At 46.8% G+C, this 23243-nt stretch overlaps 1 protein-coding gene across 1 annotated transcript in view; it reads left to right on the forward strand.

Annotated features, from left to right (window-relative positions):
• afg1l (AFG1 like ATPase) overlaps positions 1-23243 on the forward strand; it is a 111036-nt gene that overhangs the window by 71408 nt on the left and 16385 nt on the right. Inside the window, exon 8 of the mRNA XM_033021962.1 lies at positions 2354-2436. Coding sequence (XP_032877853.1) covers positions 2354-2436 — 83 coding nt within the window. The remainder of the gene's footprint in view (positions 1-2353; positions 2437-23243) is intronic.

Here is a 23243-nt window from a genome sequence, read left to right on the forward strand (position 1 = left end):
TTCCCCACCGTGAGGGAAGGAAACAAAGTCCAGTCAACCTCCTCGCCGATCTTCCCCAATGTTCACCCGTGGTTGGGGCCTCCCGAGCACCCCTGTAGTCGCCGCTACGGGCGGCCCGATGTTCAGGCCCTCTCTCCGGGAACCACTTGTCGGCCACCTTCCACCGGAGTCCGCGGCTCCCGATGTCCACAGGGCGGAGATTCGCGCTGGCGATCCCCCGGCAAAGGGTCCCAGGACGCCGCGATGTTAAAGTCAGCGCCGCCCGCGTTGGGAGCTGGGGAAAGGAGACGGGGAAAATATTTAATAAGAGTCTGAGGGGTAACCGTTTCGGACAAATGGTGGTGGGAGTATGGAGCAAGCTGCCAGAGGAGGTAGTTGAGGCAGGGACTATCGCAATGTTTAAGAAACAATTAGACAGGTACATGGATAGGACAAGTTTCGCAGCTGGACCAGAGGTGGGGGTGGGACAAAGCCTGGCGAGTGATAGGTGGTTGAGGTGAGTTGGGGGGGGGGGGGGGGGGGGGGGGGGGGTTGATAGGCAGATGGTTAGGCAAAATGGTTGAGAATATGGGCCAATGTAAACCCCCCTCACCTGCATCCATCTATCATGCGCCAGGCCTTGTTCAGTCCCTCCTCTCTTCCAGCTTTCTCCCCCCCCCATCCCATCACAATCTGAAGACGGCTCCCGACCCCGAAACGCCACTAATCCATAGTCTCCAGAAATGCTGTAGAAGGCTGTGGAGGCCAAGTCAATTGATATTGTTAAGGCAGTGATAATAGATTCTTGAGGTCATGGGGGGAAGGCAGGAGAATGGGGTTGAGAGGGAAAGATAGATCAGCCATGATTGAACGGCAGAGTAGATTTGATGGGCCGAATGGCCTAATTCTGCTCCCATCACTTATGAACCTGCTGAGGTTCATACTTGACTTGCTGAGTTACTCTAGCACTTTTTAAAAAAAGCCAGCATCTACAGCTTCTTGTGTCTACAGAGTGCAAGTAATGTTCTGTCACCATGGAAACATTAAAACTATCTCACAGATCTTAAAATCCTATAAAGCATTTTTCTTTCAATGGCAGAAATGCATCTCTATTGTATGATCCAAGATGGTGCCCAACCCTGGGGACTCCTTGTGTGCTGGTCACAGAGGTGTAATTGCATTCATACGTTACAATCACCTGCATCTCCTCCAACCTCATCTATTGCATCCGCTGCTCTAGGTGTCAGCTGCTCTACATCGGTGAGACCAACACCTCCGCTCAGTTCGCATTAACCAACCTGATCTCCCTGTGGCTCAGCACTTCAACTCCCCCTCCCATTCCCAATCTGACCTTTCTGTCCTGGGCCTCCTCCCTGGCCAGAGTGAGTCCCACCGCAATTTGGAGGAGAAGCACCTCATATTTCGCTTGGGCAGTTTACACCCCAGCGGTGTGAACATTGACTTCTCCAATTTCAGGTAGTCCCTACTTTCCCCTCCCCTTCCCAGCTCTCCCTCAGCCCACTGTCTCCGCCTCTTCCTTTCCTCTTCCCGCCTTTGCCCACCCCCCCCCACATCAGTCTGAAGTAGGATCTCGACCCGAAACATCACCTATTCCTTCGCTTCATAGACGCTGCCTCACCCCCGCTGAGTTTCTCCAGCAATTTTGTCCCCTAATTTGAGGAAGGACATTCTTGCTATTGAGGGAGTGCAGCGTAGGTTTACAAGGTTAATTCCCGGGATGGCGGGACTGTCATATGCTGAGAGAATGGAGCGGCTGGGCTTGTACACTCTGGAGTTTAGAAGGATGAGAGGCGATCTCATTGAAACATATAAGATTGTTAAGGGTTTGGACACGCTAGTGGCAGGAAACATGTTCCCGATGTTGGGGGAGTCCAGAACCAGGGGCCACAGTTTAAGAATAAGGAGTAAGCCATTTAGAACGGAGACGAGGAAACACTTTTTCTCACAGAGAGTGGTGAGTCTGTGGAATTCTCTGCCTCAGAGGGCGGTGGAGGCAGGTTCTCTGGATGCTTTCAAGAGAGAGCTAGATAGGACTTAAAAATAGCGGAGTCTGGGGATATGGGGGGAAGGCAGGAACGGGGTACTGATTGGGGATGATCAGCCATGATCACATTGAATCGCGGTGCTGGCTCGAAGGGCCGAATGGCCTCCTCCTGCACCTGTTGTCTATTGTCTACTTACAACTCCACTCTTTTAACTGTACACTGTGGACGGCTCGATTGTGATCATGGATTGTCTTCCCGCTGACTGGTTAGCGCGCAACAAAAGCTTTTCACTGTAGCCGTGACCATCAAGTAAACTAAACTATTCTTTATTTTTAACTGTGTTGTTGATCTTTATGTTTAATTTACAGGAATATTGTGATGCTATCCAATTGAATTCTGGAATTGACTACAGGAAAAGGACTGGTTCTAGAACAGTGCAACTTTATTATCTGTAAGTTTTGATTTTTACAAAGTTCCAGACAAATGGGAGATGTCAAAAAATAAAAAATCTATTGTTTGAGAAGCAATTTTTAAGGCAGAGATAAATGCGGTCACGGTGGCGCAGCGGTAGAGTTGCTGCCTTACAACGAATGCAGCGCCGGAGACCACGGTTCGATCCCGACTATGGGTGCTGTCTGTATGGAGTTTGTACCTTCTCCCCGTGACCTGCGTGGGCTTTCTCCGAGATCTTCAGTTTCCTCCCACACTCCAAAGACGTACAGGTTTGTAGGTTAATTGGCTTGGTATAAATGCAAAAATTGTCTCTAGTGGGGTGTAGGATGGTGTTAATGTGCGGGGATCGCTGGTCGGCACGGACCCGGTGGGCCGAAGGGCCTGTTTCCGTGCTGTATCTCTAAACTAAACTAAGATAGATAGATTCTTGGTTAGTAGGGACGTCAGGGGTTATGGGGAGAAGGCAGGAGAATGGGGTTAGGAGGGAGAGATAGATCAGCCATGATTGAATGGCATAGAGTAGACTTGATGGGCCGAATGGCCTAATTCTGCTCCAATCACTTAGAAACTTATGAACACGAGAAAAACGCGGTCATGATTATCCACTAAGTACAAAAATATTCCCATATCTTCTTCATATTTTGTAACACTAATTTCAAGATAGGAACACAAATGGCCAGGACATTTCACCTGGAATCTCATTCTGTTTAATTAGACTACGGCTGACGTCAATGCCACTTTCCTGTAACAAATGCCATGTCCATTGGTATTATTTAATCAACGAACAGAATGCTGAAAAAAAGGGATGTGTGTGTGTGCGTGGAGGAAGACGTGATGGTGGTGAGATCACGTTGGTGCTGGTGGAAACGGTGGATGTTCAGTTCCGTTTAGTTTATTGTCACGTGTACCGAGGTACAGTGAACAGCTTTTGCTGCAAACTAACTGGTCGATGGAAAGACAATACGTGATTACAATCTAGCCGTCCGCAATGTACAAATACATGATAAGGGAATAGCGTTTAGTGCAAGGTAAAACCAGTGGTCCGATCAAAGGTCCGAAGGTTCCCGCTGAGGTAGATAGTAGTTCAAGACTGCTCTCAAGTTGCGGCAGGAAGGTTCAGTTGCCTGATAACAGCAGTTCTTGAATGTGGAGGTGTGCGTTTTCACACTTCTATACAGCTTGGCCGATGGGAGAGGGGAGAAGAGGGAGTGGCCGGGGTGCGACTCGTCCTTGATATTGCTTCTGGCCTTCAGGTGCAGATGGAGTCAGGGGAAGGGGAGGTTTGTTTCCGTGACGGTCTGGGCTGCGTCCACGATTTGCTTCAGTTTCTTGCAGTCTTGGCCAGTGGGGGGTGGTGGGGTGAAAGGTGAGGACCAAGCGAACTTTGCCGCTGTTCTATCTGGGGAAGGGGGGTGGGTTAGTGAGAGCGGACGTGCGGGAATTGGAGGAAACGTGTGCGAGTGCTTTGTCAACTATGTCGGAGGAGACATAGCCATTGAGGGGAGCCAGGAGGGGAAGCCAGCCATTGGTGATGAAAACTGTGTACAGTTTTGGTCTCCTAATTTGAGGAAGGACATCCTTGTGACTGAGGCAGTGCAGCGTAGGTTCACGAGATTGATCCCTGGGATGGCGGGACTGTCATATGAGGAAAGATTGAAAAGACTAGGCTTGTATTCACTGGAGTTTAGAAGGATGAGGGGGAATCTTATAGAAACATATAAATTTATAAAAGGACTGGACAAGCTAGATGCAGGAAAAATGTTCCCAATGTTGGGCGAGTCCAGAACCAGAGGCCACAGTCTTAGAATAAAGGGGAGGCCATTTAAGACAGGTGTGCCCAGTGAGTTGTGAATTTGTGGAATTCCCTGCCACAGAGGACAGTGGAGGCCAAATGACTGGATGGATTTAAGAGAGAGCTCTAGGGGCTAGAGGAATCAAGGGATATGGGGAGAAGGCAGGCACGGGGTACTGATTGGGGACGATCAGCCATGATCGCAATTAATGGCGGTGCTGGCTCGAAGGGCCGAATGACCTCCTCCTGCACTTATTTTCTATGTTTCTATGAATAAATCCTAGTCTGTCGTAAGATAAACCTTTTACGGCCCATCTTTGTTCAAATGGTTTGTAATACAACAAATAGAAAAAGCTTTTTCCCATACCCTTACAATATACCAAAAGACCTCAGACAAAAGATTTCCAAGCGAGTGGGTGGCACGATGGCACAGCAGTAGAGTTGCTGCCTTACAGCGCTTTCAGCGCCCGAGACCCAGGGTTCGATCCCGACTACAGGTGCTGTCTGCGCGGAGTTTGTACGCTTCCCCCCCTGACCCGCCTGGGTTTTCTCCGAGATCTTCCTTTACCTCCCACACTCCAAAGACGTGCAGGTTTGTCGGCTAGTCGGCTTGGCATGAAAATGTATAACTGCCCCCCAGCGTGTGTAGGATAGTGTTAACGTGCGGGGACCGCTGGGCCGAAGTGCGTGTTTCCCCGCTGTATCTCAAAACAAAAAGATGAAGTGCAGTGATTTTGTTTCAGCAAACTTTTCAACGAGTCATTATGCTCAAAAGTGTTTCTGCAACGCACTGAATGAACAATCAGTAACTTGTAGAAGTGTTGATTAAAGCATGAATATCATGAGCCCAGGTGTTGTGACACTCACTCTGATGCCTTGTCTCCGTGGGAGAAGATGGCAGCCAATTTATACACAGCAAGTTCCCGTAAACAATGGGGCGCTAATGACTGGAGCTGCGTTTCTGCGCTCGTAATTGAGAGATCAACACTTTACTGGACAAAGTAGTTAATTATTTTGCACTAAATTGCAAGGGATTTTGACATCTACCTGCGGAGCACACACCCACACAACTTGTAAAGACCCAAATCGTCAGATTGAATCATCGAATCATTAAAGATGGTACCTACTTCATTAGGAAACAAAGACGAGAGTTAAGGAAGAAATTGTTCACAATGTAAACTGAGAATTGAATAGACTCTTGATAGGGACAGGAATAGGAAAATAATTATGTGCAGGAAGGAACTGCAGACGCTGGTTTATACCGTAGATAAACACAGAGTGCTGGAGTAACTCAGCGGGTCAGGCAGAATCTGTGGAGAACATGGATAGGTGACGTTTCACAGAGTGCTGGAGTAACTCAGTGGGTCAGGCAGCATCTGTGGAGAACATGGATAGGTGACGTTTCACAGGGTGCTGGAGTAACTCAGTGGGTCAGGCTGCATCTGTGAAGAACATGGATAGGTGACGTTTCACAGGGTGCTGGAGTAACTCAGCGGGTCAGGCAGCATCTGTGGAGAACATGGATAGGTGACGTTTCACAGGGTGCTGGAGTAACTCAGCGGGTCAGGCAGCATCTGTGGAGAACATGGACAGGTGACGTTTCGGATCGGAGCAGACTGAAGAAGGGTTCCGACACAAAACTTCACCCATTAGTCTGAAGAAGTGTTCCGATGGCGCTGGTCATTTGGAATATTGTGAGAAATTTTGGGCACCATATCTGAGGAAGGATGTGCTAGCTCTGGAGAGGGTCCAGAGGAGGTTTATGAGAATGTTCCCAGGAATGAGCATTTGACAGTCTATCTTGAGAGGAATATGGTAGGTAGATAAAAATGCTGGAGAAACTCAGCGGGTGAGGCAGCATCTATGGAGCGAAGGAATAGGTGACTTTTCGGGACAAGACCCTTCTTCAGACTGATGTGGAGGTGGGGGGGGGGGGGGGGGGGGAGGCGGGAAAAAGAAAGGAAGATGCGGAGACAGTAGGCTGTGGGAGAGCTGGGAAGGGGAGGGGAAGGAGGGAGAAAGCAAGGACTACCTGAAATTGGAGAAGTCAATGTCCATACCGCTGGGGTGTAAACTACCCAAGCGAAATGTGAGGTGCTGCTCCACCGATTTGCGGTGGGACTCACTCTGGCCAAGAGGAATTAAGAGGAATATAGGTCAGGCACAGGGCAAATGTGACTAGGCTTGTACTCACTGGAGTTTAGAATGAGTTTAGAAGGAAGGATCTTATAGAAACATAAAAAATTATAAAAGGACTGGACAAGCAAGATGCAGGAAAATGTTCCCAATGTTGGGCGAGGTCAGAACCAGGGGCCACAGTCTTAGAATAAAGGGGAAGCCATTTAAGACTGAGGTGAGAAAAAACATTTTCACCCAGAGAGTTGTGAATTTGTGGAATTCCCTGCCACAGAGGGCAGTGGAGGCCAAGTTACTGGATTGATTTAAGAGAGAGTTAGATAGAGCTCTAGAGGCTAGTGGAATCAAGGGATATGGGGAGAAGGCAGGCACGGGTTATTGATTGGGGACGATCAGCCATGATCACAATGAATGGCGGTGCTGGCTCGAAGGGCCGAATGGCCTCCTCCTGCACCTATTTTCTATGTTTCTATGTTTCTAAAGCAAGGACTACCTGAAATTGGAGAGTTCAATGTCCATACCGCTGGGGTGTAAACTACCCAAGCGAAATATGAGGTGCTGTTCCTCAAATTTGCGGTGGGACTCACTCTGGCCAAGAGGAATATGGGTCAGGCACTGGGCAAATGGGACTAGCACAGATGGGTTGGCATGGACGAGTTGGGCTAAAGAGCCTGTTTCCATGCGAGATGACTCTATGACCATGTATTATTTAATAGATGGATGGGAACATTTTACTTCAGTCGATTGTGGCGTTGATGTTGGTGTCCATAGAGAAAAAGACTAGGTTTTGAAAGTAGTAACTCCTTTCTTTTGCGCATTTAATTCCAGTAAAAAACAAGGAAACATTTGGGCACATGGCAGACTGTTCCCTTCATTGTGCTTCCACATCAGCAGTGCACATTGTGAAACACTTTCTTTTTTGTTGAAATATTTTGTCGATCGTCATGAATTTTAAATCGTTTTATTTCCTTAGTAATTAAAAAAAACAGACGGTGACTTTTGATCCCATGTTTAAAGTGGCTCATTTAAACAACTGAAGAACTGAAAGGAGATTGTTCATGGTGTTTGATTATGCACAGATACAACATATTATTTTCCTGCTGACTGGATTGTGAGAATTATATTGAGCTTCACGTCTGAATAATAGAAATTATTCATATTTTATTATGCAAAACTTGTCCGTATCATATTTGAAATTCAGCTCCTCTTCTGAAAAGAAATTAGAGGATTAAAGGATCCAGTTGTCCCACTTCTGATGATTTGTGTTGTTTTAACAAAAAATAAAAGACTCGTCTTTATGTTGGTATTTTCACTATCTATTTCACAAAATTCTTTTAACTGCCAAATATTTTTCAAGATAGCATATACTGCATACAAAGGTATCTGATCCATAAAATGGGGTTGAGAGGGAAAGAAAGATCAGCCATGATTGAATGGCAGATTAGACATGATGAGCTGAATGGCCTAATTCTGCTCCAAGGACTTATGCACTCATGAAACATAGAAACATAGAAACATAGAAAATAGGTGCAGGAGTAGGCCATTTGGCCCTTCGAGCCTGCACCGCCATTCAATATGATCATGGCTGATCATCCAACTCAGTATCCTGTACCTGCCTTCTCTCCATACCCCCTGATCCCTTTAGCCACAAGGGCCACATCTAACTCCCTCTTAAATGTAGCCAATGAACTGGCCTCAACTAGATTCACCACTCTCTGTGTGAAAAATGTTTTTCTCATCTCGGTCCTAAAAGACTTCCCCCTTATCCTTAAACTGTGACCCCTTGTTCTGGACTTCCCCAATGAAACATTTCCTATCCATATATCTGCCCAGATGAGTTTTAAAATGTAAGGTAAACTTAAAATATCAATATATTTTTATGGGTCAGATATAATATAAATATTATATAATATATATATATAATATCAAGTAAATATATGAAGAAGGGTCTCGACCCAAAACGTCACCTATTTCTTCGCTCCACAGATGCTGCCGCACTCGCTGAGTTTCTCCAGCATTTTTGTCTACCTTAAAAATATATTGATATTTTAAGTTTACCTTACACTTTAAAACACATCTGGGCAGGTGTATGGATAGGAAAGGTTTCATGAGTGCATAAGTTCTTGGAGCAGAATTAGGCCATTCGGCCCATCATGTCTATTCTGCCATTCAATCATGGCTGATCTTCCTTTCCCCCTCAACCCCATTCTCCTCTGCATTCTCCCCGTAACCCTTGACGTCTCGTACTAACCAAGAATCTGTCCACCTCCATCTTAAAATTATCCATTGGCTTGGCCTCCACATATTCACCACCCACTGACTGAAGAAATTCCTGCTCATCTTTCTAAAGGTACGTCCTTTTATTCTGAGGCTATGGCCTCAGTTTGCCACATGGACTAGTTTAGATGGGGCATCTTGGTCGGCTTGGGCGAACATAGCACGTAGAACTGAACATGATGCCAAGATCAATTCTTATCTGCCGTTCTTATCATCATGCATATCCCTGCATATCCATGTGCCTGTCCAAAAAACCTGTTAAATGCCACTATTATTCCTGCCTCCACCACCACTCACGGCAACACGTTCCAGGCACTTGTTAGTCTCTGTGTAAAAAAAAAAGTTGCCCTGCACATCTCCTTTAAATCGTGCCTCTCTCACCGTAATACATAGATACATAGACAACAGGTGCAGGAGTAGGCCTATTGGCCCTTCGAGCCAGCACCACCATTCAATGTGATCATGGCTGATCATCCCCAATCAGTACCCCGTTCCTGCCTTCTCCCCATATCCCTCGATTCCGCTAGCCCTAAAAGCTCTGTCTAACTCTGGATCTGGCAGTAATCTGGTAATCTGGCAGCTCGATTGGTATACCCATCTGTGTGAAAATATTGCCCCGCAAGTTCCTATTAATTCAATCCCCTCTCATCTTAAACATGCCCTCTCGTTATTGACTGGCCTGGATTTCACACTTTTACACACCGTAAAAAGTTTATAATAAAATTATTTGAGTCGTAGGATGGTGCAGGATTGAATCAGGCCAGTAGCAAACGCCGCAGAAATGGGCGAAGGGACACTCTCAAGGGTGGCAGGGAGGCGCAGCGGTAGAGTTGCTGCCTCACAGCGCCAGAGACCTGGGTTCGTTCCTGGCTACGGGTGATGTCTGTACATAGTTTGCACGTTCTTCCCGTGACCTGCGTGGGTTTTCCGGGGTGACAATAGACAATAGACAATAGGTGCAGGAGTAGGCCATTTGGCCCTTCGAGCCAGCACCACCATTCAATGTGATCATGGCTGATCATCCCCAATCAGTACCCCGTTCCTGCCTTCTCCCCATATCCCCTGACTCCGCTATTTTTAAGAGCCCTATCTAGCTCTCTCTTGAAAGCATCCAGCGAACCCGCCTGCACCGCCCTCTGAGACAGAGAATTCCACGTCTCCGTTCTAAATGGCTTACTCCTTATTCTTAAACTGTAGCCCCTGGTTCTGGACTCCCCCAACATGGGAACATGTTTCCTGCCTCTAGTGTGTCCAAGCTCCGGTTTGGACCAGTGCTCCGGTTTCCTCCCACACTCCAAAGACGTACGGGTTAATTAGCTTCAGTAAAATTGTAACTTGTCCCGAGTGTGTGTTGGATAGTGTGTGATGGATAGCGTATAGGACTCAGTGGGCCGAAGAGCCTGTTTCAGGCCTGTTTCTCTCAAGCCTAAAGTCGAAAGACAGCACCTGAAGTCAGGATTGAACCAGGGTCCCCGGCGCTGTGAGGCAGCAGCTCTACCCGCCACCCCTTTTTAAATGTGCTTCATTTTGGTAATCACTTAGTTTAATACATGTTTAATTTTGGTGGTAGCAGGTTAAATTTGTCCTTGAATTGTCATGAGCTCTGATTACAGGGAGCATTTCACAAGTCATTCTGTTTACTTGGCAGAGTGTGTGGTTTTATTGTGATGGCAGGAACAGAAAATTGGCTGAAAGAAGGATGGGAACTTAATATTCCTGGCTGCAAGGTGTTTGGGAACATTGGCAAAGAAAAACATGTGGTGTGATGACAGCATTGAGCAAAAAAACCATTGTAGCTCTCCACAAAGTGAGGTGGCAATGAAAGGTCAAGGAATGAATCTCCCTCCAAGATGGCCGCCGACCCAGGCGACTGCGTGTTAGTCACAGAATCAGATCCACGGTCGCACATTACATAGAAACATAGAAAATAGGTGCAGGAGTAGGCCATTCAGCCCTTCGAGCCTGCACCACCATTCAATATGATCATGGCTGATCATCCAACTCAGTATCCTGCCTTCTCTCCATACCCCCTCATCCCTTTAGCCACAAGGGCCACATCTAACTCCCTCTTAAATATAGCCAATGAACTGGCCTCAACTACCTTCTGTGGCAGAGATTTCCAGAGATTCACCACTTTCTGTGTGAAAAAAAATGTTCTCATCTCGGTCCTAAAAGACCGAGATGAGACCCTTATCCCTTATCCTTAAACTGTGACCCCTTGTTCTGGACTTCCCCAACATCGGGAACAATCTTCTTGCATCTAGCCTGTCCAACCCCTTAACATAGACATAGACATAGAAAATAGGTGCAGGAGTAGGCCATTCAGCCCTTCGAGCCTGCACCGCCATTCAATATGATCATGGCTGATCATCCAACTCAGTATCCTGTACCTGCCTTCTCTCCATACCCCTGCTTCCACTACTGTGACCACTTGGTGGCTATCCAGTGTGCTTTTGTCTCAGTTGGCTGGATGGATGCTCGGAGCTGTTTTCCATGTTGTTTAACTATGATCTTAAACTCCCCTTTCATGTACCTATACACTGTAAATGGCTCGATTGTAATTGATAGGGTGGTTACAGTGGCGCAGCGGTAGAGTTGCTGCCTTACAGCCAATGCAGCGCCGGAGACCCAGGTTCGATCCCGACTATGGGTGCTGTCTGTACGGAGTTTTACGTTCTCCCCGTGACCTGCGTGGATTTTCTCCGAGATCTTCGGTTTCCTCCCACGCTCCAAAGACGGACAGGTTTGTAGGTTAATTGGCTTGGTAAATGTAAAAATTGTCCCTAGTGGGTGTAGGATGGTGTTAACGTGCGGGGATCGCTGTTCGGCGCGGACCTGGTGGGCCGAAGGGCCTGTTTCCGCGCTGTATCACTAAACTAATCATGTATTGTCTTTCCACTGACTGGAAAGCACGCAACACAAGCTCTCGGTACAGGTGACAATAAACAAAGTGAAAACTGTAACTGAATCTACTGAGGGTCATCCAGCATGGGAACGGGCCCTTTGGCCCAACTTGTCCATCCTGACCAAGATGTACACGCCCCTAGTGAGACCACACCTGGAGTATTGTGTGCAGTTTTGGTCCCCTAATTTGAGGAAGGACATTCTTGCTATTGAGGGAGTGCAGTGTAGGTTTACAAGGTTAATTCCCGGGATGGCGGGACTGTCATATGCTGAGAGAATGGAGCGGCTGGGCTTGTACACTCTGGAGTTTAGAAGGATGAGAGGGGATCCTATTGAAACATATAAGATTATTAAGGGTTTGGACACGCTAGAGGCAGGAGACATGTTCCTGATGTTCGGGGAGTCCAGAGCCAGGGGCCACAGTTTAAGAATAAGGGGTAAGCCATGTAGAACGGAGATGAGGAAACACTTTTTCTCACAGAGAGTTGCGAGTCTGTGGAATTCTCTGCCTCAGAGGGTGGTGGAGGCGGGTTCTCTGGATACTTTCAAGAGCGAGTTAGATAGGGCTCTTAAGGATAGCGGTCAGAGGATATGGGGAGAAGGCAGGAACGGGGTACTGATTGTGGATGATCAGCCATGATCACATTGAATGGCGGTGCTGGGCTCGAAGGGCCAAATGGCCTACTCCTGCACCTATTGTCTATTGTCTATTGTCTATTGCCCCATCTAAGATAGTCCTATTTGCTTCTGCTTGGCCCGTGCAAAATAGGTTCTGGCTGCCTACCCTAACTAGGCCTTGGACAGGATTTTGCCAACTATCTGTCCATATCATGTTTCATAAGGGCTCTCCAAGCCCAAATTTCTGCAAAAATATCTATAAATAACCTTGGAACACTTCTGCCGATTTTGTGTAAAAACATCTACCTTAGCTGCAGTCAAAATATTGACCAGGAGGGATTTGATCCGACAGTTCTTTGTCTGTTGATGATGAATCTCGGTTTCTCAGCCAAGTCAACTTGATTATAACGTTTTTCTTATCTAGGAGAGGAACCTAAATCGTAGCAGGAAATTAATAAGCTCAAAATTCAGCAGTTTCTGACATAAACACGGGAAAGCTCTTCAATGATTTGGCTGACAGTGTAAATCACTATTTCCTGGTTCACTTGCAAAAAGTCCTGACTCTACTTTGTAGAAACAAGGAACTACAGATGCTGGTTTACAAAAAAAAAAGACACAGTGCCACTCAGCGGGTCAATAGACAATAGACAATAGGTGCAGGAGTAGGCTAATCAGCCCTTCAAGCCAGCACCGCCATTCAATGTGATCATGGCTGATCATCCCCAATCAGTACCCCGTTCCTGCCTTCTCCCCATATCCCCTGACTCCGCTATTTTTAAGTGACCTATCTAGCTCTCTCTTGAAAGCATCCAGAGAACCTGCTTCCACCGCCCTCTGAGGCAGAGAATTCCACAGACTGAATTCCTCAGTGAGAAAAAGTGTTTCCTCGTCTCCGTTCTAAATGGCTTACTCCTTATTCTTAAACTGGGGCCCCTGGTTCTGGACTCCCCCAAAATCGGGAACATGTTTCCTGCCTCTAGCGTGTCCAAGCCCTTAACAATCTTATATGTTTCAATGAGATGCCCTCTCATCCTTCTAAACTCCAGAGTGTACAAGCCCAGCTGCTCCATTCTCTCAGCATATGACAGTCCCACCTTCCCGGGAATTAACCTTGTAAACCTACGCTGCACTCCCTCAATAGCAAGAATGTCCTTCCCCAAATTAGTGGACCAAAACTGTACACAATGCTCCAGGTGTGGTCTCACTAGGGCTCTGTACAACTGCAGAAGGAACTCTTTGCTCCTATCTTCGATTCCTCTTGTTATGGCAGCATCTCTGGCGAACGTGCATGGGTGATACAGGTCGGGACCCTTCTTCAGGCTACTTTTCTTTGTCTTTGAATGTTGATGCTAATAGTGGAAATAAAATTAATTGCACCTCCTGAGTTTCATTTCAAGACACAATCACAGTGATTGAAAATCAAACCCCTCTCAGTACTGGAGGTTGTAATGCACGGTGGCGCAGCGGAAGAGTTGCTGCCTTACAGCGCCGCAGACCTGGGCTTCATCCCGACTACGGGTGGTGCCTGTACCAAATTTAGGTTAGCGAGGCTGCACATAGAGTATGGAGTTCGGCTTCGGTTACACCATTGTAGGAAACGCCATTAAGCTGGTGCAGAGAAGATTACCGAGGAATCTGCCAGGATTTGAGCTACCAGGAGACATTGGGCAGGCTGGGAATTTGTTTTTTGGAGTGCAGGAGGCGGAGGAGTGATCTTTTAGAAGTTTTCGTTTTAGAGATACAGCATGTAATTGCCCTTCGGCCCACCAAGTCCACACCAACCAGCGATCACCCATACACCAGTTTTACCTTTTGCTCTGGTATTTTATTGAATTCACATGTTTAATCAATAATGTTTTATTTTTAATCTTTAATGTTTTTTGTATCATTCTTAACTGTCACTCTATGTCATGTTGTCATTTGCTGGCGGAGTACCAAGGCAAATTCCTTGTATGTGAATATACTTGGCCAATAAACGTATTCAATCCTACACAATATGGGGCAATTCGACTTCAATTAGACTTCAGACTTCAGAGATACAGCGCTGAAACAGGCCCTTCGACCCACCGAGTCTGCGGCGACGCGCGATCACCCCGTACACTCGCACTATCCTACACACTGGGGACAATTCAATCAATCAAAGACTTTATTGTTATTCAAAAATACACCAACAAATGCAAATCTGAATGAAATTTCGTTGCATCTGGCTCCCCGTACAACATAAAATAACAACAGGATAAAATAGATAAAAAGATACTATCCTTATAATAAATCAATGAATGGTCCATGTTTTCGAAACATGATCTGGTTTTTCTTCCAAGACAAGTCTAATATTTTCAAGAGGTAGCGTCTCGGACATGTTTATAATCCACATCTTAAGAGTAGGGACAGATGTATGTTTCCAAAATTTGAGTATTAGTTTTTTCGCTGTTATCAGGCCATAATTAAGGAAACGTCTTTGAAATAGTGATAGCTCAGATCAGGCTTCTGACGTAGCTAGGGTGATCAATTCCGTATATGGAATCCAATTTTACTTGAGTTCATCTTAATCCGGAGAGCCAAATCCTCCTCGCTTCACCCACCGCACAAACAGTGAGCCACCTAGCTTCTCTCGTGACTTCCACACTCACTGATATCGGGCAATTGGAATTCCTGTCCTCAGGTGCCCTCTGTACCACTCAAACGCCAGCCCACACGCTTGGAAACTTTAGCTAAATCTTCAACTCCCTTTCCTTTATTTAAACTTTTTTTTAAAAATTAGAAGCATGTATACAAATAGTAGTAAGCGACAATTTAATTACAGATTTCTTAAGGGCCTGTCCCACGAGCATGCGACTCCATGCGGCAAGCGCGACCTAAAGGGCCGCTCCCACCAGCATGCGCCTGCATGCGGCAAGTGCGACCTAACGTGGTTGCTTAAGCCGTACGGCCTCGCTGGGCCGGTCCCACTTCGATCGCCGGAGCCGTATGGAGTTATGCGGAGCTGGTCCCGACATCGCGCGGGGCTCCGAAAAACTGACCGTGTTCAAAAATTCCGCGCGGCAACGGCCTGCCGGCCCGCAGCCGCCTCGACGTCGTGTGTCACGCGCGAACTTCCCGCGGACTTCGCTCGAACTTCATGTCACTCACTCGACCTCCGCGTGGCCCCCGCTTCTGGTTTGATCGCGCTTGCCGCATGCAGGCGCATGCTGGTGGGACCGGCCCTTTAGGTCGCGCTTGCCGCATGCAGGTCGCATGCTCGTGGGACAGGCCCTTTACATAGCTTCAAATTTTTAATTTTATTTTAAGAATAAAGAGAGAAAAAGACAAGAGAAACTATAAACTAATAGAGAGAAAGAGAAGACGAAAAAGAAATTACAAATAACAAGATTGTGGAGATAAATCCAGGAGATATTAAGTATAATTATTCATCCAACCTCAAACTCAAGTTTCAACCCTGATTTTGTATTAAACCATTTCCGTTGCCTATTTCCTTCGCTCCATAGATGCTGCCGCACCCGCTGAGTTTCTCCAGCACTTTTGTCTACCTTCGATTTTCCAGCATCTGCAGTTCCTTCTTAAACAGAGGTCTAGAGGGACATGGGCCAGGAAGGGGCAAATGGATGGGTTATATTGACTGGCATGGTCGGGTTGGGCCGAAAGGATTATGACTCTTTTGGGAGTCTTGAGATTTTAATCTTTAGAGATACAATCTGGAAAAGGCCCTTCGGCCCACCGGGTCCGCACCAACCATCGATCCCCGCACACTATCGCTATCTCTGCCATGGTCTCTCGCCCTGTAAGTTCTCTGCCTCAGAGGGCGGTGGAGGCCGGTTCTCTGGATGCTTTCAAGAGAGAGCTAGTTAGGGCTCTTAAAAATAGCGGAGTCAGGGGATATGGGGAGAAGGCAGGAATGGGGTACTGATTGGGGATGATCAGCCATGATCACATTGAATGGCGGTGCTGGCTCGAAGGGCCGAATGGCCTACTCCTGCACCTATTGTCTATTGTCTGTAAGACTGCAATTTCACCACTGTGCCGCCCAAGATATTTATATAAATTTCAATATTTATATATTTATGGATACATAATGAAATATATACTATGCTATGCTGTGACACTACGGACACTTTACAATTTTACCCAAGCCAATTAACCTACAAACCTGTGCTTGTTTGGAGTGTGGGAGAAGAGCGGAGCACCCGGAGAAAACCCACGCGGTCACAGTGAGTGCTGGTGCAGGATTCCCAAAAAGTCGAATCTGAAAGTCGAATCAGTAGTAAGGAACGCAAACACAATGCTAGCATTTATTTCGAGAAGACTGGAATACAAAAACAGTGTTTTAATGCTGAGGCTCTATAAGGTGCTGGTAAGACCACATTTGGAGTGTTGTGAGTAATTTTGCGCCCCATATCTGAGGAAGGATGTGCTGGCTCTGGAGGGGGTCCAGAGGAGGTTTACGAGAATGATCCCAGGAATGCCAGAGGTTATGTGGAGAAGGCAGGAGAATGGGGTTAGGAGGGAGAGATAGATCAGCCATGGTTGAATGGCGGAGTGGACTTGATGGGCTGAATGGTCTAATTTTACTCCTGTTATGACCTTATGACCTTAAATATGACCTTATGAGTGGGTTAATGTATGATGAGCCTATGACAGCACTGGGCCTCTGCTCATTTAGTAGGATGAGCGGAAACCCCATTGAAACTTAACAAATAGTGAAAGGCCTGTATAGAGTGGATGTGGAGAGGATGTTTCCACTGGTGGGAGAGTCTAGGACCAGAGGCCATAGCTTCAGAATGAAAGAAAGTTCCTTTAGAAAGGAAATGAGGAGGAATTTCTTTAGTCAGAGGGTGGTGAATCTGTGGAATTCATTGCCACAGAAGGCTGTGGAGGCTGTCAATGGATATTTTTAAGGCAAAGATAGATAGATTCTTGATCAGTACAGGTGTCAGGGGTTATGGGGAGAAGGCAGGAGAATGCCAGATTCAGGAAAAATGTTCCCAATGTTGGGCGAGTCCAGAACCAGGGGCCACAGTCTTAGAATAAAGGGGAGGCCATTTAAGACTGATGTGAGAAAAAACCTTTTCACCCAGAGAGTTGTGAATTTGTGGAATTCCCTGCCACAGAGGGCAGTGGAGGCCAAATCACTGGATGGATTTAAGAGAGAGTTAGATAGAGCTCTAGGGGCTAGTGGAATCAAAGGATATGGGGAGAAGGCAGGCACGGGTTATTGATTGGGGACGATCAGCCATGATCGCAATGAATGGCGGTGCTGGCTCGAAGGGTCGAATGGCCTCCTCCTCCACCTATTTTCTATGTTTCTAATGGGGTTGAGGGTGAAAACTGGATCAGCCATGATTGAATGGCAGCGTAGACGGGCCGAATGGCCTAATTCTACTGATGAAGCTATATTTAACTATATTTTAGCTACATTTATCTATATCTATCTATATCTTTTATATATTACTAAAAGTCTGATCTTGACCGCTTTTGGCCTGCTGTGCTGCGATTTCTGAGAGAGCGCTGCCACCTATGGCCGTCATTTTTGGCCACCTCGCTCAGAGCCCCCCTCCGCCTTCCTGGACTGGAAGATTTTTCCCATCGATGACAAATCAGAGAGATATTAATGTTTTTTAAAAATTCACCATTCTCTCTGCTACTCCTGCTGGAGGGAGAGGGAGGGACTATAAAACCAGGAAGTGGTGTGCCTCACAGTCTCTGAAAGATGGATGAAGCCAAGGGTCACGTCTCGCTGAATAACACTGAACACATGTCTACTCAACTGTGAGTCCCCTTAATGTGGTTTGAAAATGAAAATATGGTTTGTTTGAAGTTAAAAGGCACTACTTACTGCAAATGGTGGCTTGGGTGCTTTGGCTTGAAGTTAAAGGCACCACTTACTGCAAACAGTGGCTTGGGTGCTTTGGCTTGAAGTTAAAAGGCACTACTTACTGCAAATTGTGGCTTGGGTGCTTTGGCTTGAAGTCAAAAGGCACTACTTACTGCAAATGGTGGCTTGGGTGCTTTGGCTTGAAGTTAAAAGGCACTACTTACTGCAAATGGTGGCTTGGGTGCTTTGGCTTGAAGTTAAAAGGCACTACTTACTGCAGCAGCCTGTCGGCAGCGCGTCCGTCTTTTTATCAACTTTTTTTATTTTTTTAGTATGTTTAAAAGTGTGTTTTTAATGTTTCTTTGTGTGTTATGTGTGGGGGGTGGTGTGGGGGGGTAAGGGGGAAACCGTTTCGGCCGCCTCTTCCATGGAGAGGCAACTTTTTCAGGTCGCCTCCCCCGTGGCCTAACAGCATGGATCGGCGCCGACTTTCCCGGAGACGCGCCCGGAGCTTCAACGGCGGGCACAGCGTGGACTCTCGGCGCGGAGCGGGTGAGACCTCGCTGGAGGGGAGCGCTCCGTTACGCTGGCCCGCGGCAGCCGGCAGCCTGAAGCAGCGGTCTGCAGAACTCCAGCTGGTGCGGCGTCTACAGCCCGGGATCTCACGTTGGGGACCCGGGGGGAAGAAGAAGCTTCCACCGCCGGCCCGCGGCCGTCTTCTACCGCGGGCGCGGTATGGACGTAACATCACCCCTGGAGGGGAGCTTCGACCGCCGGCCCTGCAGACTGCGGTGCTTCCGGCTGCGGCACGGCAGGTACTTTAAAACTTTGACCGCCGGCCTGCGGCCTACACCAGCCTGAAGCCACGGTCTCTGGTTGGGAAGAGCCGATCCTGGACTCACCTTGAATTTGACTTTGTCCCTTACCATCTGGACGCCCGCAGCAACGGCTGTGGAGGGTGGTGGTCCCGACCACGGGGGAAAATGGAGGAGGACTGGCCAAGCTCTGTGCCTTCCACCACAGTGATGAATGCTGTGGTGGATGTTTGTGTAAAATTTTTATTGTGGTTGTGTTCTTTATTATTGTACCGCTGCTGACAACCCAAATACCACCGACCTTGGTTGTGTGGCAATTAAATTATTTCTAAATTATTTCTAAATGGTGGCTTGGATGCTTTGATGAAGTTAAAATGCACGACTTACTGCAAATGGTGGCTTGGGTGCTTTGGCTTGAAGTTAAAAGGCACTACTTACTGCAAATGGTGGCTTGGGTGCTTTGGCTTGAAGTTGAAAGGCACTACTTACTGCAAATGGCGGCTTGGGTGCTTTGGCTTGAAGTTGAAAGGCACTACTTACTGCACATGGCGGCTTGAGTGAGTTGGCTTGAAGTTGAAAGGCACTACTTACTGCAAATGGTGGTTTGGGTGCTTTGGCTTGAAGTTAAAAGGCACTACTGCAAATGCACTTCCTGTTTGCACTGTATATTGATTTTAGATAAAACGCTACCACTTATGGCCATCTTACTCAGTCCCCCTCTGCTCAGCAGGTGTAGAGAATTCTTCCCATCAATGAAAAAAAAAAGTGTTATTAGTGTTTAAAAAATGTTGAGAATCTCTCTCCTGTCAATCATGACATGAAGGCCACACCTTTTCTGGTGGGAGGGGGAGGGGTTATGAAACCAGGAAGTGTGGGTGTGGCTCAGTCTCTGCATGATGGGGGAGGGAGAGGTCACGACTCTATCTGAGCTGTGAATCAACTGAACACACTGAATGTCTACTGAACTGATTTTGGTGTTCTGTGTGGTTTTATGGTGGTTTCACCCTGCATGAAATGGTATGAAACTGCATTTGAATTTGGTGGCGTTGCACCCTGCTTGAAATGGAATGAAACTGCACTTGAATTTGGTGGCCTTGCACCCTGCTTGAAGTGGAATGAAACTGCACATGAATTTGGCGGCCTTGCACCCTGCTTGAAATGGAATGAAACTGCACTTGAATTTGGTGGCCTTGCACCCTGCTTGAAGTGGAATGAAACTGCACATGAATTTGGTGGCCTTGCACCCTGCTGAAAGTGGTATGAAACTGCACTTGAATTTGGTCGCCTTGGATCCAGCTGTAAGTCGAATGAAACTGCACTTGAATTTGCTGGCCTTGGATCCAGCTGTAAGTGGTATGAACCTGCACTTGAATTTGGTGGCCTTGCACCCTGCTGAAAGTGGTATGAAACTGCACTTGAATTTGGTCGCCTTGGATCCAGCTGTAAGTCGAATGAAACTGCACTTGAATTTGCTGGCCTTGGATCCAGCTGTAAGTGGTATGAACCTGCACTTGAATTTGGTGGCCTTGCACCCTGCTTGAAGTGGTATGAAACTGCACTTGAATTCGCTGGCCTTGCACCCTGCTTGAAGTGGTTGGAAACTGCACTTGAATTCGGTGGCCTTGCACCCTGCTTGAAGTGGTAGGAAAATGGATTTGAATTTGGTGGCCATGCACCCTGCTTGAAATGGAATTTCAAGGAATAGCCATGAGTCAACTTCCAGCCCACCAGCCGTGAGTGAGCTGCCAGCACATCAGGCTTGAGGGACTGAGCTGCCACCCCAAGAACCCAAAATTCCACCGACCCTGGTTGTGTGACAATACATTCTATCAATTCTATCAAATTCTATCAACCAGCGCTCCAGAAAGCCCCCCCACTGGCCACCAATATTGGAATTGGTGGAGAGGAGGAAAATTGCATCGGGGGATCAGCCCTCCCGTGTGAATATGGGACCCAATGGGTCCCACTTAGTCTAGTACCATTATATAAATATATACACACACATCAATAAATAAGCAGATAAAGTGCAAATAAACAGATAATGGTCTATTAATGTTCAGAGATTTGTTTGAGTTGAGTTTACTAGCCTGATGGCTGTAGGGAAGCAGCTATTTCTGAACCTGGACGATGCAGTCTTCAGGCTCCTGTACCTTCTACCTGAAGATAGCGGGGAGATGAGTGAGTGGCCAGGATGGTGTGGGTCTTTGATGATACTGCCAGCCTTTTTGAGGCAGCGACTGCGATAGATCCACTCGATGGAAGGAAGGTCAGAGCCGACGCTGGACTGGGCAGTGCTTACTACTTTTTGTAGTCTTTTCTTGCAAGTTGCCGAACCAAGCCACGATGCAACCGGTCAGCATGCTCTCTGCTGTGCACCTGTAGAGTCCTCCTTGACAAACCGACTCTCCGTAATCATCTCAGGATGTAGTTAGTATTTGTTTATTCAAATATCAAAGGACAAAAAAAAAAAAGGGCTCTTTAAAGTTTATTTCTAAGTTAATATTTTGTATTGTCTCCAAAAATAAAAAAACAGTATCTAGATCACGAGGCAATCCGTAGGACATTTGTCTTTGCAAGTATTTTGTCCAAAAACTGCGTTGCAATTTGCTTTCTGTGTACAACATATTCTGGTGGCTGAATTAATGAGCGCATTGTTTTTGAAGTTAAATGGAATTGGCTGGCTGGAATTAAAATCCCTGCACGGAGCCTCTAAAGATTGTGGGGTTTTTTCTCTCTCTCTCTCTCTGGCAAGTCTTGGGAAATAATGTTGCTATAAAAAGATAAAGCAGTATGGTCTAACGCTAGTGTGTGTGTGTCTCTCTTTCTGTGTGAGACTATTAAGTGACATCGAGGTTAATTTTACATTGTCAGCAGACATGCATCAAATGAGTAAAAAAACTCGCCAAAACAAAGGAATATATCAGCCTAATTTTTGGATGTAATCTCTCTCGATCACCAGTTGCAGTAGGGCTGAACAGGATGCCTTCGGTTGGGTTGAACTTAGCTGATTGTAATTGAGCTGATTTGAATGGTGAAGTAAAAAAAAAAAAAACGTATCTTTGTACGAGGAAGGAATTTTAGTATCAATAAAGATTAAAATTATTTATCCTACTATGTGAAGGTGCAGTTAAAAGTTATAAGCAGCCCTAGAGCAATATTTAAAAGACCTTTTGGACAGGTTCATGGATAGGGAAGGCGTTAGACTTTAGAGATACAGCACGGAAACAGGACCTTCAACCCACGGAGTCCACATCGAACAGTGATCACCCCGTACATTAGTTCCATCCTACACACACGACAGACAATAGACAACAGACAATAGGTGCAGGAGTAGGCCATTCGGCCCTTCGAGCCAACACTGCCATTCAATGTGATCATGGCTGATCATCCCCAATCAGTATCCCGTTCCTGCCTTCTCCCCATATCCCCTGACTCCGCTTCCTTCAAGAGCTCTCTCTTGAAAGCATCCAGAGAACCAGCCTCCACCGCCCTCTGAGACAGAGAATTCCACAGACTCACCACTCTCTGTGAGAAAAAGTGTTTCCTCATCTCCGTTCTAAATGGCTTACTCTTTATTCTTAAACTGTGGCCCCTGGTTCTGGACTCCCCCAACATCATGATTCCTGCCTCCAGCGTGTCCAAGCCCTTAACAATCTTATATGTTTCAATGAGATCCCTCTCTCATCCTTCTAAACTCCTTCAAAACAAGAAACTGTAGATGCTGGAATCTTCAGAAACACAAAAGTGCTGGAAGAACTGGGCATCACGTTGGCGCAGCGGTAGAGTTGTTGCCTCACAGCGCCAGAGACCCGGGTTCCATCCTGACTACGGGTGCTGCCTGTACGCAGTTTGTACGTTCTCCCCGTGACCGGCGTAGGTTTTCGCCGACATCTTCGGTTTCTTCCCACACTCCAAAGACGTACAGGTTTTATAGGTTAATTGGCTTGGTATAAATATAAAGTGTCCTTAGTGTGTGTAGGATCGTGTTAATGTGCGGGGATCGCTGGTCGGCGCGGACTCAGTGGGCCAAAGGGCCTGTTTCCACGCTGTATCTCTAAACTAAACTAAAGTAAACTCAGCGGGTCAGGCAGCATCTGTGGAGGGAATGGACAGTTGGCATTTCGGGCCGGGTCTCCTCGTCAATGAGTGAAGATGGAAACGTCGCCTCCACAGACGCTGCCTGACCCGCTGAGTTCCTCCAGCACTTTGTGAATTTCCTTGGTAAACCAGCATCTGCAGTTCCTTGTTTCAGAAGGAACTGCAGATGCTGGAAAAATCGAAGGTGGACAAAAATGCTGGAGAAACTCAGTGGGTGAGGCAGCATCTATGGAGCAACATGGATGCTGCCTCACCCGATGAGTTTCTTCTGCAGTTCCTTGTTTTGCCACCTATTACCCGCCAGCCTTTATTCAGTATCAGTATTTATTTAATATCATTTTCACTGAGTACTTGCA

Source organism: Amblyraja radiata, chromosome 5 (assembly GCF_010909765.2).
Source record: "Amblyraja radiata isolate CabotCenter1 chromosome 5, sAmbRad1.1.pri, whole genome shotgun sequence".
Lineage (NCBI taxonomy): Eukaryota > Metazoa > Chordata > Chondrichthyes > Rajiformes > Rajidae > Amblyraja > Amblyraja radiata.